This window comes from Equus caballus, chromosome 1, assembly GCF_041296265.1.
Source record: "Equus caballus isolate H_3958 breed thoroughbred chromosome 1, TB-T2T, whole genome shotgun sequence".
Lineage (NCBI taxonomy): Eukaryota > Metazoa > Chordata > Mammalia > Perissodactyla > Equidae > Equus > Equus caballus.
In genome coordinates, this window is record NC_091684.1 from 175,020,980 (window position 1) to 175,038,213 (window position 17,234).

The window sequence follows — 17,234 nt, forward strand, 5'->3', positions numbered from 1 at the left end:
TCTCCAGACTCCCTGACCCATCGGACCTTCCGAGGAAACTTAGCCCAGCCGTGGGGCATCTACCCTGAAGCCTGGGATGGGTATAATTGTTAGCATGACTCCAACTTTCTGCCAGTAATCTTCCTCCTCTCAGTGGGAGATGCTCTCGGGGATTGCCTTCCTTCCCCCCATCTCCCAAGGAGGCTTCACTTGAGAACCAGGTCATCAGATGTCATCCCCAAGAATTCCGCACATCAGCATCCGCCAGCCCCCAAAACATGCGCTGGTACAGGGTGGGGCTGAGGGCCCATGTGACCCTGATCACCCTTAGGAAACGAAGACTCCCCAAAGTGAGAGATGAGTCATTCTTTCCTCAGAATGACTTTTGTCTTGGAGAGCCTTGAACTGGCTCTGTCCTGACAGCATTTAGGAAGATGGTAGCAGCAGTGGCAGTGGTGTACTTTTTGAATCTGTCCCAGAAAAAGAGAAAGCGCAACTAGGAGAAAACCCAAAAATCCATGTGCAACATCTTCCGCAAACCTAGGATGTTGAGATCTCCCCTACGGACCCCAAAATATGAGCAGGTGGGAATGGGCTGTGGATGCTTCAAACCCTACATAATATCAGCATCTGTGCAGAAGGATGCAGAAGGAAGCCAAGGGCATCTGAGGGACCTGAGAACAGAACCCCCAAACTGTCTACAGGTCCTCGCTGGAAAGCTGGGTGGGTCAATCTGAGAAGAGCAGCTAAAACAGGGAGAGACCTAACAGGTTATTTCTCAGGCCTCCCACCTATGCTGCATAGGAAGCACATAGTGGTGCTTGTTTAGTGTTTGTTGAATGAATAAAGTTCAAATGACATTTTCCTGGAGATTCCTTCTAATATTTGTGGGCGGGGAGCAGGAAAGGACAAATCCATGTTTTTGGTTTTTTTTTTTTTTGAGGAAGATTAGCCCTGAGCTATCATATGCCGCCAATCCTTCTGTTTTTGCTGGGGAAGACTGGCCCTGAGCTAACATCCATGCCCATCTTCCTCTATTTTATATGTGGGACACTGCTACAGCATGGCTTCACAAGTGGCATGTAGGTCCACACCCGAGATCTGAACTGGTGAACCTCAGGCCACTGAAGCATAACGTGTGAACTTAACTGCTGTGCCACTGGGCCAGCCCCGACAAATCCATGTTTTGAGTCACATGACTAAAATTCTTTATGCTTCCAAGGCATATGCTTTATGCCTCAGGCAGGCTGAGGCAGTCCTCTTCCTGAGCTTATGTAAAAGAATAACTCCTTTCTAACACACTCATGCTCCCACTTGCACACATGCTAGCACTCAATTTGCCTTGGAAGAAGGTGTCCTGCTGAGAGGCAAGGAGGAGAAGGATCCCTAGATATACCAGCAGCTCTGACATCAACTGGCTCCAGATGTAACAGAGTCTCTTTATTGAGGATCCTAGAGGTGGAGGGGAGGGGGCGGCGGGTCTCAGCCCAGGGCGGCAGAGGGAGGTCCAGTTCGTGTCAAATCTGTGTTCAGGAAGTAGGTGCAGAGCTGCCCTTTGCCTTTGACCTTGATGACACCCCGGCTGTAGCAGGTGTAGCCTAAAGACTGCAGGGCCCGAGCTGTCTCTTCAGTCACCTGCAAATGGAGGGGAGTGAGGGGCTGTGGGGGTGGCCCCATCCTGTCCCCTTGCCACCTGCCTCCAGTGTGGCTCCCTCACTTGGATCTTGCCCAGGACTCCTGTACTCTCCATGCGGCTGGCCACGTTCACCGTGTTGCCCCAGATGTCGTATTGTGGCTTCTGGGCCCCAATCACTCCAGCCACTACTGGTCCGTGGTTCAATCCTGACAAGAGGTGTGGTAAAGAGGGACTTTGGTGGGAGGGATTTGAGGAGGGAGAGTGGAAGAGGAAGCGAGGAAGCTCAAGGAACTAGGGTGAAGGGCCTGGGGTCCTTAGAGGAAAGGAGTGTGGGGTTGGAGGAGTGGGGCTTGGGGACAGGACTGGGTGAGCCTCAGAGCTCCTGGCCCAGTAGCTTCATGCTCCATCCCAGGGGTGAGTCTGGAGGGGGGTCCAGGGATGAGCTGGGGAGCACCTAACAAAGGACTTGGGGGAGGAAGAGCTTGGGGAGGCGAGGAGGAAGTCTCAGACTGCTCCAGCAAGGGAGGGGCCTCACCCACACGCAAGCGGAAGTTGTTGAATGAGTGCTTGTTGATGACATCTAGCTTAGACCCGAGGGCCACCGTGAATTCCACCATGGTGCCAAGGTGGCTGCAACTTCGCTCAGCATCCTAGCAATGGGCCAGCCCACCAGAATGGGTCAAGGAGGGCAAAGGAATAAGTCCCACTATGAGCCCACCAATGAGAGTCCAGACAAGGGTTGGTAGGTAAGGAAGGGATGCGGTACCTGCTGTGCGTCCTGTCCAGAGGTGGCATTTAAGCCTGTAGCTGCCATGTAGGTGCTGCCAATGGTTTTGATCTTCTCCACGCCACTGAATTTGGGCTTGGAGAGCAGCTGTATAGAGAGGAGGCTGTGTCCTCAGCCTCTCTTGCTCGCTCCCTCCTCTCTCCCAGAAACCCAGCCCCAGGCCTTTGGAGGCTAAAGGACCAGGTTGTCGGGTTAGGGATGGGGGCAGGAGGGAGAGTGGGTAGTGGGCAGAGTTGGTGGAGAGGACAGAGCTGGGGGATCAGAGGAGGAGCAGGAGGGCTGGGGAGGGGAGGATGGGCCTCATGGTTGGGAGAGCAAAGTGGAAGGAGGGACTGGTAGGAAATTCTAGAATCCATGACATAGGGCCTCGAGGACCCTTGGAGTTTTCACCTCATCAAAATCAGCAATTATCTCATTGAGCAGCCGCAGACACTCTAGGCCCTCGTGGTTGATATTGGATTCAGAGTAAAACTCCTTGAAGTCTGGGACGGAGGCGAAGAGGACACAAACACACTCGTACGACTGGTGGTAGAGATCCTAAGAGGGCGGGAGGCTGGGTGAGGGGGATGCCGTGTTCTTCCTCTCTGGGTCTGCAAGGGCCCTCCTCCCTGTGTCCACACTCCTCCCTCTCTGTTTAAGAAGGATTTGGAAGGAGGGGGGACAAGGCCAGGTTATCCCAGGGATGTGACATGGGAGTCAAAGATTGGGTCTCATTGTGATTCGAGGAGAGACAGGGGTTTGGGGTCAGGATTACCTCACAGCAACGTGAAGGGAGTCTCTTCTAGAAGTGGGATCACATCAATGGGCATTGTCTTTATATCCTATCTAATTACTGGGAGGTGTTGTCAGTTGTCAGCTTACAGACAGTTACAATTTGAAAGTGAAAATAACAGGGGAAACGAGCAGAGGGACAAGTAGGGAAAGATGGTGGAGAGGGAGTCAGATCTGAGGCTGGTTCACAAAACAGGCACCATGAAGTCCTAATTAGTCCTAGATTCTGGCTCTGAGCTTTCCAGTAGCCAGTGTGAAGACAGAAACAGGATCAGTTACAGGATTTCCAGGTCTATAAGAGAAGAAATCAGGAGAAGTGGAGCTACTCCTGATCTTGAGAGAAGAGAGCAGGTCGGTGGGGGCACGAGGCTGTGAAATAGCCCCTGAGCTATTTCTTTAATACCCCTCAATATAGGCCAAGAACACAGCCATAGCAGAGAGAGCGAGGTGCTGGTGGTACAAACAAGATGGTACAAATATGTGAGTGACCTTCTGACGGTCTGACTATGGCAAGATATTTGAGGGTCTAGAGCAACAACATCCAGTAGAAGTTTCTGTGCTGATGAAAATGTTCTATATATGTGTTGTCCTATATGGTGGCCACTAGCCATGAGCAGCTCTTGAATACTTGAAATGTGGCCAGGGTGACTGAGGAACTGAATTTTCTATTTTAATTAAATTACATGTAAATGTAAATGGTCACATGTGGCTAATGACTACCAGACCAGACAGTGCTGGTCTAGAGAGATGGGTGGACTGCGTTCTCCACACACGCCCATCAACACTCCACAAAGCTTCTGAAAGGCATGGAGTGACCATGAATGGGAGAGGACACTCCTTCCAAGTGGGAACTTGGAACATAGAGATTCGGTGCTCGTCAAAGACAGGGCCTGAGATCTTGTGAAAATGGAGGCACCTGACAGGGACAAGGGCTTGGGCAGCCACCTAACCTGCTGTGGGGGAACCCAGAGAGGACGGGCCAAAAGCCAAGACTTTTATCTGAAATTGGCCCCTATGGCGTCTGCGGCTCAGGAGTCAAGGGTGAGGAGTCACCTCGTTGCGCCGGTTCTGGCCAATGAACTGGGGGGCCACGTGCGCAGGGAGCACATTCTCCAAGAGCAGCCGGGTCAGGTTCTCCATTGTCTCTGTCTCCTCCCGCTCCTGCCTCAGCTTCTTCTTCCACAGGAAGTCCAGGCGGCAGTAATATTCATTCTGGGGAGGGTCAGCAGGGGGCCATGGGGAGACACAGTGCAGGGGAAACCCCAGCTCCTGCGTGTTCACTCCCGACTCCATGACGCCTCAAACCACACCACCCCCTAGACTAGAGATAAGGCTTAAGGTGCCATTATCCCTGGAGAGAGCACCTCGAAACCAGGGTCAAACTCGGGTGCATAGAATTGGCAGCAGATTTTTCCTCAAGCGTGGTTTTCCTACATCAGGGGTTGGAGGGAGGAGGGGAGGGGAGAATTTGAGGGTATTCTCCTTGAGGAGTAAAGGAGAAAGAAAGGGAGCAGGAAGCTTCACTTAAAAGCTTCCAATGGGCACACCACTTGGGCTCAACCCAGAGATGTAAGATTCAGGGAAAAGGTGAGAGAGACCAAGTCACAGATATGGGGACCCCCGCCTCACCCTTCAGAGGGAGGCTCTGGAGGGCTGAGCTGGGTGACTTACCTGCCGAGCCAGGACAAGGAGGGTAAAGAAGAAGATGAAGAAGGAGATAGCGCCCATCATTTTGGGCTCCTTCAGCACCCCTGGCCTGAAGAGGATGGGTCAGAATTGTCTCTTGCCCTGCCCCTTCCCGATGGCCTCCTCCCTGCTCTCAGGCCCACGGAGCCCTCAGCCTCCCTCCCCCTTTGCCCTGTGGGTGGTTCAGGGCAGTGAGGTGAGGACAGCTCTGCTCTGACCCATCTCACCCCCGTCCCAGACGGCCTGGGCACCTCTGTCCAGCGCTCGTGCGCACCTGGAATCCGCGGGGCCCAGATAGAGGCGGGCGATGAGGCAGTCAGACAGCCAGGCGTGGGAGTGCAAGAAGAGGGAGCAGGAGGCCGTCAGCCACAGCAGGAGCAGCAGCAGCTTCAGTTCGAAGCTCATGTGCAGAAAGAGGGAGCAGGAGAGGAAACCCAGCACGCAGCAGTGCATGGAGTACTGTGGGGCCAGGCAGGGGGATCAGGAGGTGGGGCATGTCCCACCTCCAGGGAGGGGCAGGGGAACACCCTGGGGGCTCCTGTCCTGCCCCTCCCAGGGCCCAGGTCCTATATGAGGGGCAGGAGGTGTCATGCACACAAACACACACCAAGTGTGCTTATGTCTGTCCCAATCCACAGGATTGCGTGTTCTTCAACTAAGGAGGGGGGAGAGGGGCCAAGGAAGGTTCTGGAGAAGGAGATTCACGGCTGTGAGGAACACTCACTGGGATGCTGATGAGAGGCAGGGACCCAGGGAGCTCCCAGGAGAGGTTCAAAGCCATGGAGGACACATTGGGAGCCTGGAAAGGGCACTTCGATGCTGGCGGTAAGAAGAACTGCAGAAGGAGATGAGGAGCTGAGGGGTGCAGGCAGCTCCTTGGGCACAAGGGTGGCTTGTGCTGGGTTTCAGGTGGCCCAGGGATGAGTCAGGGACAGACTGCTCCAAAGGGATGGATTCTGCTATTTCTGGTTGGTGAGGGAGCCTCAGCACTGGGGTCCTTGCTTGGGGGGGCAGGGATTGGGGGAGTGGGTGTCATGAGCTCTAGTCTGCCATGGATTCACTGTGTGATCTCTTGTCAGCCATTTAACCACTCTGGGCCCCAGCTTCCTCTCTGTAACTTGGCGGGGGGCGGGGGGGAGATTCCTAGGGTGTAAAGGGAAAGAATTCCAGGAATGATTCCGAGTTCAAAAATCAGCCAAACTCAGCTATAAAGTCATAGTGAGTCAGCTAAGTAGTAAATATGTGCCTACATAGAAAAAAGACAGGAAGGATGTCCACCAAAGCATTATTAGCAATGATTATGCCCAAGTAGTAGATGTGGGTGACTGCCATTTTTTCTTTTATACTTGGCCAACATTTCCAGCATCCTCTAGCCTTAGTTCAGATGCTCCCCACATCCAGGGGTTCCCTTTCAGCCTCTGGCAGTTTCAGCATACCCTGATGGGGGTGCTTAGGGTCCCCTATGCCCTCACCAGGCTGGTAATGGCCATGGCGAAGACGAGAAGGATGGTGGCGGTGCCCAGGGCGACTCGCAGTCCGGGCCGTGTGGACACCAGGCCAGACAGTGCAGGCAGCCAGTGTAGCACCTTGGGGCCTTTCAAGACACACCTCTGTGGAAAGAGCATGGGAGTCTTAGCCATGGGGCCAGGGCACCTACTTCAGGCCAGGTCATGGTTAGGGGCCTCAGATTGCTACTTCCGCCCCCCTAGCCCATCTCACCGTCAGGTGCTCTGAGAAACAGATGAAGAGGAGGAGGAGGAAGAGGAGGAAGGTGATACTATAGGTGATGGCCAGAGCTGGGGGCCTAAAGGGAAACAAAAGTGAGGCCTTGAAGAGCCAGAATAGCCTCCCTGTGTGCTGGGAGGGTGCCGCATCATCTGGTTGGGAGATGGGGAGAAGCGGTCCTGGGTTGATTTTGCCAATGGGGTCTGTGCTGATAAAAAATATTACATGCTGCTGATCTGGGAAAGCTGAGGGGTCTAGGGCAGTGTTGGGGCGGGACAGGAACTAATAAAGTAGGGACAATATTGGAAGGGGGCAGGGGGCTCACGAGAGTGGCTGAAGCTGCATCAGACTGGTCTCTGGGCCTTCAAGCCAAAGCTCTTTCACCTGGGCGAGTTTGGAACAAGTCCTCCCCTCTTCCGGCAGGGGGCTAAGAGTGAGGACCTACTTTCTAAGCTATTTGCTGTGAGATTTAGGCTTCTCGATGGGAACACACCTCCTTCATAAGGATATTGTTAGAATCGAGAGACAGGCATGTGAAAATGCTCTGGTTATGTGGAAAGCACACAGGATGTACAATGATAAGACGAGGGCGGTGATTATCACCGGTTCCCAGAACACGTATTTCCTCTGCGGGTCTGAAGCCAGGGGAAAGTGGGCAAAGGAAGACAACGTAGGTGGGGGATCAGGAAGAGCCAGGGGGTCCGTTTTTGAGAATCAGCTCTCTCACCTGTTTGTCACCAGCATCTGGACGATGAAGATGGAGAGAAAAACCAGGAAGGTGCAGGCTGTGTAGTATTTGAAGGCGGGGAGTGCAGAGAGTCGATACTGGAAGGGAGGGGTTCGGGGGGAGACAGGGGCACCAGTGCTGCCCATCACCTTGAAGGTGTTAATCCCAGGCCAGGAGTTGGTCCCCTAGACTCACTGAGCCACCCTCCAGTTCCATCCCAGGTAGCCCCTACCAGTGCTGCCCTCCTCCCATCCATCACCACCCAGTAATTCAATCTACAGGGTGACTTTCCTTTGGGAGAGAGGCACAAACCCTCACCCCGGGGATCACAAACTGAGCAGACCTGAGATGGGGAGGTGGGACCACAGAGCCTGCTCCCTCCCCAGGGCTGAGGAACTAAGATTGGGAAATCCTCTGGTGTCACCACCTCCTCCCAGCCCACCTCTTTCTCCATCTCCTTCTCTCGGAAGTACAGTGTCAGTGGGTTGAAGTCCTTCGACTGCTTCCACTGTCTGGTGAGAGGTGGGGGGGCGGGGTGGGCAACAAGCCCCAGAGAGGAAAGGGCAGGGCAGGGCCAGAGAGGGTAGGAGGGCATGGTCAGGCGAGTCTTTCCCTGGGCTAGGGCTGAGAAGCCCCTCTTTTCCTCCAGGTCATCAGGGGAGCGCCATCCCTTCTCTACCACATGACCCCGGGGCCTCAGCCCCCCCAGCCCTCTTCTCATCTCCGTACTTCTGAGAGTTGAGCTGTTCAATGACCTGGAAGAACTTGGCATCCCCGGTGTCCAATTCCTCATCTAGTCCCCGGGGGGTACGGCTCCTGCACAGTGAGAGTCCAGCCTGTCACCACGGAGACCCTCAAAAGCATCTGGGCAAAGCAGGAGCAGCCCCCTAGGAAGGTTGGAGGTAGACCACCCAGACAGCTCCACTGTCAAAGTCACTTGGGCCTCCTCACCGGTCCAGGCTCCACTGGGGGCTGAAGGAAGCCAGGGCCTTCTCCTGTTGGGAGAACACAGAGGGGATGGGGAGATGGGGAGCGTCCTTGGAGCCACTTTGCAGTGAGGCATCCCCCAAATGCACGCCTCCTTGGCTGTTTCCCCCGCCTCTAATGACTTCTCTCTTTCTTTCTCTCTGTCAAATCCCACCTGCCCTCAAGGGAAGGTTCAAACCACATTTACTCTTTAAAGATTCCTCCTGACTCTTTAGACTCCCAGGGTCTTTATACTCTGATTTCCTCACAGTTGCTATCACTTACGAGCCAACCTTGCATCATCTATAGGCTTCGGTGGCTACTGACTTTTTGTATCTCATCTTCCCTAAGGGCTGCACCAATTCCAAAGGCAGCAACTTGCCCATCACCACCCGGGGGTGCCAAAAAATCCTTGTGAGTGTAAACTGAAGTGACAATGCAGAACATTGCGACTCCTCTCTGACCTTCTGTGATGGTCAGGCTGAGTTGGGAAGCATTTGGGGTGGAAAACAAAAAAATGGAGAAGAAAGAGAAGAAGAGACACAAACCTGGCTATAGTCATTTTCTTCTGCATGAAAAGGAGTGCACGGTGTGTGCAGAGATATGAAAATGACAGGAAGTAAAGCGGGTGAGGACAGCGCCAAGGAGGAGGGTGAAGCCCCGTAGCCACCACCCAGGGCAAGAAGTATGGCGACCGTTCTTCCCCGCTCATCTTGGCTCATGTGAGGAAGCAAGGTCACAAGGGGCCACATCATCGCCCCCAACCAAAGCCTTGTGTATGTGAGAGGAGAGACAGAGACAGAGACTGAGCGGTACGTTCCAGGTAAGAGCCCATCTATGTATGTATGCCTGGACCTAACTTTCCAAACTACCTACCTGTACCTTCCCACATGCCTGTAAGTTATTTGAAGGCAGGGAAAACATCTTATTCATTTCTGTCTTCTCAAGAACTAGCCTAGTGCCCGCCACATAGGGTTACTCAAAAATGGTGGAAGGAATGAATGGATGAGTGGTATATACCACCACTAACCCTGCCCCATCACCCCAAAGTTCCTGCTGTTTGAGGGTAAGCCAGTTGTGATTCTCAGGATTTCCAGCATTTGACCGAGAACCTGGGACTTCAGAGGCTGAGAAGTGAATTTCGGGGCTGGTGAGGTCCTGCCTCAGGAGATACCCTAGAACAAAGGGCTCCTACTCCTCCACCCTGACACTTCTTAGCCTGCACACCGGTGGTGGGGGTGGAGGTTTGGCATGGGTTCTGGGGGGCATTCCCACCATGGGGATTGCACCCAACGTTGTCCACAGTCCCTGGGCTCCCAGCGAACTGCACCTTCTCCTCCACCCCACCCTGAAGGCCTCATGCTACAACAGTCAGCTGGGTCTTGAATTCTTCCTTCCTCTCCCTCCAGCTGGCTTAACTCTTCTGACCTCTCCCCTCCTCCATGTTGACACTTAAAATTAAGTACTCCTCTGAACCACTGATGCCAGTGTCCCCCCGTTCCCAAGGTTCACTGACCTCTGGCCTGCTTCCCCGCTGGATGGAAGAGGAAGGGGGAGGGAACACAGAAAAGATACTCTGGAGTCATTCCATAAATCCACTCAGATCTACCCAGTACAGAAGGTTCTGGGGCGATCTGCAGAAAGGTGGCCGGAAATGCCAAACAGGTTTGGGAAGATCAGGTAAAAGAGAGAAGAGGCTGAGGAACCAGTCCCGGGGCTAGCCTTTAGAGCCACGGCCTGCTCCTTGCATGAGGGGGTTCTGGCCGCTCATCATCAAGTACTAACTCCAAAAACCAGCCAGTGAGGAAGATTCAGGCTCCTCCATCAGTCATCTTTGCCCTTTCTCTGGAAAGAAGGGCAAAGAAGGGCTGAACCAGTGACCAGGGCAACTTGACAGTTCAGGACCTGGGGATGTCACCAAGTGACTCCCTGGTGGTGGGGGCTGGGTGGCTGGGAGTGGGCAATGGGAGTGGGTTTATGTAAGTTCTGGGGCTCGTGATGGAGGTGCACATACCGGGAGAGGAGTGGAGGTGGACACTGGGCTCTCTACGTGGCTCAGGTGGGCAAAAGGCTTGGCTGCACCCCAGGACTCCAGGTAGCGGGTCATCAGCAGTGATGGACGCATCTTGGGGCCCTCAAGAGAGGACAGCAACCCTCCTGCAGTGCCCTTCTCATCCTCTTCCTCAGCCTGGGATGTATGAGGGCTGAGAGTCAAGATCACAGACCCTTCCTTCCCCATTCTCCCCACACCCCTTAAAGGCTTGTTTCCCCTTCCCCTTGACACACACACTAGGACGCAGGAACTCAATCTTAGGTATAGACAAGATCAGGCCTGTTGGCTGTGGGTGAGTAGGGCTGACCAGCCCATGGGGTTCAGGCTGGGCTTTTACCCGGGGATCGATGACCAGGTAGGTAGGCTCCCCTAGCTCCCGAAGGTACGGGTCTCGGTGTTCCATGGCTGCATCCTCCACAGCATAAGCCCCTGCCAGCAGGGCCAGGGTAGCCCCTGTGATATGTACGCGCCTGGAAGGAGGGTGCAGTGGGAGTTAGGAGGGAGGGGCCCCCAGACCTCTCATTTCTTTCAAGGATCATTCCCAAGGGTCAACTATAGGAGGTGTCTCCCAGCTCCCCTCCCTACGCTGCATGGTCTCCCTAAGCCCCAAATGGGCTTGTGCTCATTTTAGGGAACTATGAAATGGGAGGTAGCATGTGGGAAGCCTGGTTGGCCTCTTGCTGTAGTCTTTTGCAGCCCCAGGTCTCACCCTGGCACGCCACCGGCCTCCATGTGGTTGGCCAGTGTGACGTCATGCGACCAGACATCGTACTGCCACTTCTGCAGCCCGATGACTCCGCAGAGCACGCTGCCTGAGTGCACACCCACACGCATGTTGATGTCCACACCAGTGGCTGCCCGAAGTTTCCTGAGCAGGGTGTATGGGGGACAATCTGAGTGCTGCCCTCAGCCCAGCCCATGCCACACCCCTCCCGCTCTCCAGGAGGACTTCCACCACCTTGCCTGCTCCTCTCGCACATTCAACCCTCGGTACTCCACCTGCCCACCCAGCTGAGCTCACCTGATGGCCCGGCACATGTCCAGCCCCATGCGCACGCAGTTGATGGCGTGGTCTGGCAGCGAGAGTGGCAGCCCGGAGACACAGTAGTAACAGTCTCCCAGGATCTTGATCCGCATGCATTCATGCTCCTGGGAGTGTGTGTGTGCAGGGGGGAGGGGGCACCTGGTTAGAGGCCAGAGGAGGCAGGAGGGAGCTGGGAAAAGTGGGAGCAAATGTGGTATTCCTGAAGAACTTCTGAGGTTGGGGCGGTCTGGGGTCTAGAGATTCCCCTAACTTGGTATGGGGCTGGCTGAGGTCCCCCCTGCAGGAGACTTTCTCAGAAGGATTTCCCAAGGGTTGGGATATCGGTGGCTCTCCCCAACTTTGGCATGTGTAGGGTGTATCCAAATTTGAGGATATGAAAGTTGCCTTAGGCTTGAAGATTTTTTAGGAAGATTAGCCCTGAGCTAACATCTGCCGCCAATCCTCCACTTTTTCCTCAGGAAGGCTGGCCCTGAGCTAACATCCGTGCCCATCCTCCTCTACTTTACATGTGGGACGCCTGCCACAGCATGGCTTGACAAGTGGTGCGTAGGTCTGCACCAGGGATCCGAACCAGCAAATCCCAGGCTGCCTGAGCAGAACTTGCGAACTTAACCGCTGCGCCACCAGGCTGGCCCCAGGATTGAAGCTTTTTGAGAGAGACTCAAGATGAGGTTGCTTGGGGACCTCCCTGGGGTCTGAGCAGGTGGCTGGGCTGAGGTTGCATAGGGCAGAGAATTCCCTTGGAAGGGCCTCCTAAGGTTAGAGCATCTAAAAATCTAGATTTGGTTGTAGTGTCCAGAGACACCTATGCTGGGGCTCTGAGCATATTTGGAGGTATGGTGGTTGGGGCATCTGTGGAGACCTTAAGAGCTCTCTCCAGGTTTGTGGTGTGTGGTGAGCAGCCCCATGACTTGGGATGTTTGAGAGGGTTTCCTACTCCCATTGCAATATCTGGGAGCCCATATGGCTGGGAAGTGGGACTGGGATCCTAGGAGGCAGGAGTTTCCTCTGGAAGGGGCTTTCCACGGTGGGGCATTTAAAAGTCCCTGGGTGGGGAGGGAGGCCCCCTCTGACCTTGGCGATCTGGTCGAACTTGCCAAAGAGCTCGTTGAGCATGAGCACCAACTCTTTAGGGGAGCACTCACTGGCCAGCCTCGTGAAGCCCACGATGTCAGCATACAGCACGCTGGGCAGGGCAGACTGCATCAGTGGGGCCGGGGCCACAGCCCACGGCCCCTCCCCTCCAGCCATCCTTCCTCATACCTGACTCCCTGGTGCCTCTTGACATAGAGGCTATGGAAGTTGTTGGTGCTCTCTGGCCGTGACCCCTGTCCAGCCTGCAGCCGTGCCATGATCTCTGCCTTCATCTCTTGGGCCAAGTAGGCAGGAAGGATGGACAAGAGAAGGTGTTCCTGGGGGAGGTCACTATGAGTACCAACCCCCCTGTATCCTTAAGCCAGACGCCTCAGCTGCCAAAACCCCCAGGAGCCCACACACTTCCCCAGTCCCCCTAAGTGTTCCCCAGGGCGCTCCCCAGGTCCTCCCCACCATGTACAGCCAGGCTCCAGCACCCTATCCTGCTCTGATCATCTTTAGGGACTGAATTCCCAGCACCAGCGCAGGAATTAGAGTCCTTCGTTTAGCATCCTAGCATACTAAGGTGCTTTCACAAGCTTCAGTTTGAGCCTCAGAACAACCTTCCATGGTGGGCACTAGCCAGATTTTACAAAAGAGGAAATGGAAGTGATCCTCTCAAAGTCATTCAGCTTGTGAAGGAGCCCGGTTGTGTGAGCTAAACAACTCCTCTCTCCCAGCCCTGGGCCCGCCCGGCCGCCCAGGCTCCGAGGACCTGGTGCTTCTTCTCGGTGTCCAGCCGCCGGCGCGAGTGCAGGGAACTCAGCGCCTCCCGGAACGTGGCGCGCAGGGCGCGCTCCATCAGCGCCTTGTGGTAGGCTCCAGCCACGTTCCCGCACAGGAACAATACCGCGTTTGCTGCCAGCTGTGGGTGAGGGTCAGCTTCAGAAGGCGCTGGATCCGGGCAGGGGTAGGGGTGGCTATGTGTGTAGCTGGAGTTGGTCTCCAAGATGGCTGAGGAGGACTCTACAGTTACAGACCGAATTATGTCGAGGCAATCGGTGCCACACTGTGGGATCCGTAGGGGGCGCTTCTCCTCCCCCATTCCCCCTGCTCCAGAAGACTCTTGGTTGCTGCACCAACAGGTCTAGAAACCTTTGCACATACGTTTCCTCTACCTGGAATACCACTCCACCATCCCCATCCCCTACCCTCACCGAAGCACAAAACTACTCGGGCTCCAATTTTTACATTCTCTGTGAAAGTTCCATCATCCATATCTGTCCCCACCCCCCTGGTACCCTGGGGAACTCCCTAACCCGTGGGCTCAGAGTCCTCTTCTGGTGTCTGCAGGCATCGTGCTGCACTGGTGTCCCAGCTCCAAGAGGGCACGGACGAGGCCTATCTATGTTTGTATCCTGCGCCCAGCATTGCGCCGTGTCATGGAGGCACGGCTTAGCAAACGGTGGCTGAACGCGCAGACGAACCAAGTAGCGCACAGGGGAGCCGGCCCGGGGTTGCAGCCTGGGCTGTGTGAGCGCTCACCTGAGGCAGCAGCGCGGGCCTAGAGTCGGGTTGAGGCCCAAGATACAGCCCAAGAACCAGCAGATGTGAGAGTGAGGAGGCGAGGCCCGCGGCGGTGGCGTCCCGCATGCCCAAGGGCAGCATGGCATAGACCGTGAAGATGACAAAGAGGAAAAAGGATACCTGGGGGAAAGGGGCATAGGAAGCTGCAGTCTTAGGCTGCTGGGCAGCTCACTTCTTGTGGCCTGTGTGCGAGTTCGAGGCCCGAGCTTCCCCCTCCCCCTCTCTCCTCCTGCTGCCCCTCTCACCTGGTCCCAGGCGCTCACCACGCCCCCGGTGAACAGGAAGCTGTAGCCTAGCGCAAGCAGCGCTGCCCACACGAGGCCGGACAGGGGACGCGTCCAGCGCTGCAGTCGGTGCTCGCGGGAAGCCAAGCCCAGCAGCAACGAGAAGCCGCCCAACGCGCACAGCACAGTGGTCAGGAAGCCCGTGTCAGAGGCCAGCTCCTGTGAGGACGGGGCGCGTGAGGTCCGATTGGACTGTGGAGTCTGGGGACTCGACCAGAGGAGGAAGAACGGGCAGCCCCACCGCCCAGTGCTGAAAAGCATCTCAAACTCAACTATGAAAAGGAGGTGGAGCCCCTTGGCTTGCCATTCGTATTAGGTAGAACCATACGAAATCGCGGATCACCTGTTTTTAATCTACATAGCCAGCAGTCTAGTATGGTTCAACCGAAGATATCACCTGCACGCTCCAGCGGCGCCCAAATCTTGGACCATCTACCTAGAAGACCGGGCTCCCACTCGAAATGGGCCATTTGTGAATCTATGACTTTTCTGAGCCTGTTTTCTCATCTGTTACGGAGGAATCATAGCACCAGCCTGGGATCCCTAAGCAGGTGAAAAATCCTATCTCACAGAAGCTCTTAGCAATGATTGTACCCAAATCTGGACAATTCGCTGAGGAGATTCCTTGCCAGGCACAAGGCTCGATTTCCGGCCCCTGGCAAAGCTGTCCTCCAGCAGCAGGGGGCGCCCCATCCTCCCTCGAAGCCAAGGGCTGCGCTCCCGCCACCCGCTTCAGGGCGTAGAAGTCCCGCTGCTGTCCCCGCCCTTTGTCCCCACGTCTTCCTGGATTTCGAGGTGGACCAGCCGGGATGGGTCACGTACAGTGATTTTCCCACCTTGCCTCTGGGAGAGTGAAAAGAAAATTTGCAGCAGGGTATTTCCAGAAATGGAATTGAAGACTCCTTTTCTCTCCCCAAAAGAAACTGGAAATGGGTTTATTTTGGGGACTAAATGAGAGTGGGATGAGGGTGCCTTCTGGGAGTCTGTGGGTACAACTGCTCCCCATCCCCTAAGAGGGAAAGAAAACCAGGAAACGGATTCCCAGGGGCCCAGTGTAATTTCCCCCCTGGAAAATTGGAAAATCCGGTGTTGGATTAATTCTAGTAAATGCAACGCATCACAGAAGCTCCTAAGGTCTGTCAATACTCTGAGAGAAATTAGAAGAATTTAGGGCTCTGCCACATCCCTGTGTAGACCCAGAGACTGGGGCCCAGAGAGGTGGAGTGACTTGTCCAGGGTCACTGCAGCGACGACCCAAGGTTTAGCGCTTCTTTCTCGGGTCCCAGCAAAGAAAGCACGTTAAAAGACCCCACAAGTCCCAACCCAGAAAATGCCCCCTAGGCAGTGACCCTCCCGCTACCCTCGAGGACACACCCCGAACCAGACGCCCCGCTCACCCTGCCACTGGCCCAGGCGACCGCGAGCAGCGCCAGGAGCGCGCAGAGCACGATGGCCAGCAGCATTAGCAGCAGTGGGTACTGCTGGCTCAGGCTGTAGTAGGTCTCGTAGAAGAGGTCTTCGCTGGGCTGCGGCCGGGGACTGAAGAGGCGGGCCATGGTGTCCCCTGCCCTGAGCTCCCGCGCCGCCTCGGCCCGGGGGTGGGGGCGGGCGGCGGACCCTGGGGCTGGGGAGGGCCAGGGGCCGGGTTACCTCCTGCCGCGCCAGCCGACCCAACTGTGCCCCTCTCACCTGGTCCAAGCCACTTCCACCCCGCGCGCCCAACCTCGCGGAGGGGTCCCACCTCCTTCCAGGCACTACCTGCGGCCTCCCAGCTCTGTCCACTGCCCAGTCCTTCTCTCCTTCCCTCTCAAACCCAGACTGCGGAGGTGCCCTAGCAAAAGCCTCATCACCAGGGGGCCAGGATTTGGGTTGAAGCAAAGGAGCCCAGGGTTCCCCCTTTTCTCCAACTCACTGCCCGCGATGCTGCCGCAGCTGAGTGGACGAGGCCCGGGGAGGGCTCCCGGGGGCTGGTTGTCGAGTGACACTCGCTGCTAGACTAGTGGCTCAGAGCCCTGGGCGACAGGCGCTTCCCTCCCAGCCGGCGCCGCGGCCCACTCCCACTTCCCCGATGACTGGCCAGCCCCTTCCCGTGCCCGACTCCCCAGGCCTCCTCCCCCACCCTGATAGTATCTCCTATTCCCATTGTCTTCCCCCTTCAGTCCCCTCAAGGAAGGGGAATGTGGACCAATGGGAGAGATGCCAGTGGGAGGGGCGGGCTGGGTGGGAAGTGTCAAAATAGGGGTGAACGGGCTGGGATGTGGGGAGACTGAGGGAGGGATGGAGTGAAGCCTGGCGAGAATGTAGGGAAGGATGCTGGGCCAGATGGGGGCTAGGATCTAGGTCAGGAGCAGGGAGGGCGATCATTCGCTTCCCCTCTGGCCTGAGTGGCAGCTGCCATAGCTGCGTCCGAACTATCCACGCTCCTCGGTCTCCAGCTCCATGGGAGGGGGCACATCTGTGTGTAGCTTTGCACAGCCTTAGCTTTCTGCTCCAGGACACCAGCTGAGAATCAAAAAACTCCCACTTTGGAAGCAATGGGCGTGTGAGTGTATGTGATGGAGGGAGGTGAGAGTATGGGGACGACCTCCGGGAACCTGGGGGCATCATCATGCAGGGCAGAAGATGGGCTTTGGTCTGTGAATTCCCGTGGAGAGCCCCCACCCCGGGACCCCACTGTTGAGTCTCCGGAGCCCAGAAGAAAAGGGGGGCAACAAGGACACACAGCCTCTATGCCCAGAGTTTAGGTTTAGAGTGGGTCTTGCCTGCTCTAGAGGAAGTGCTCCGCCCAGAGATTAGGCGGCCCCAGGAGCCAGGCCTCCAGGATTCCTTCCTGCTGCCGGCTGGGCCCTGACCTGGTGTACCATGCCGGTGTGCTGCCCCTAGCCCTCCGCGTCCCACTTCCGGCCTCAGTGAG

The 17,234-nt window shown here is 55.9% G+C and overlaps 1 protein-coding gene across 6 annotated transcripts; it reads right to left on the reverse strand.

Annotated features, from left to right (window-relative positions):
• Nucleotides 1-1,398: 1,398 nt before the first annotated feature.
• On the reverse strand, nt 1,399-16,394 carry ADCY4 (adenylate cyclase 4). Of its 6 annotated transcripts, none has more exons than XM_070273419.1 (27): nt 16,233-16,379; nt 16,079-16,151; nt 15,718-15,944; nt 14,282-14,479; nt 13,995-14,156; nt 13,225-13,374; nt 12,639-12,787; nt 12,450-12,561; nt 11,352-11,479; nt 11,040-11,198; nt 10,668-10,800; nt 10,292-10,465; nt 8,263-8,306; nt 8,067-8,127; nt 7,754-7,819; nt 7,312-7,409; nt 6,579-6,663; nt 6,332-6,469; nt 5,584-5,694; nt 5,134-5,318; nt 4,845-4,929; nt 4,227-4,385; nt 2,793-2,939; nt 2,382-2,489; nt 2,151-2,265; nt 1,697-1,821; nt 1,399-1,614 (listed from the first exon to the last, which is right to left on the reverse strand). In XM_070273419.1, exons 3-27 carry the CDS (start codon nt 15,874-15,876, stop codon nt 1,462-1,464), a joined length of 3,204 nt encoding a protein of 1,067 aa, XP_070129520.1. In that variant the 5' UTR covers nt 15,877-15,944; nt 16,079-16,151; nt 16,233-16,379; the 3' UTR covers nt 1,399-1,461. The 6 variants fall into 6 exon arrangements, with proteins under 6 accessions (XP_070129520.1, XP_070129511.1, XP_023478861.1 ...); XM_070273410.1 differs by having other exon boundaries at nt 7,754-7,823; nt 8,041-8,127; XM_023623093.2 differs by lacking the exon at nt 16,079-16,151 and having other exon boundaries at nt 16,233-16,394.
• Nucleotides 16,395-17,234: the final 840 nt, after the last annotated feature.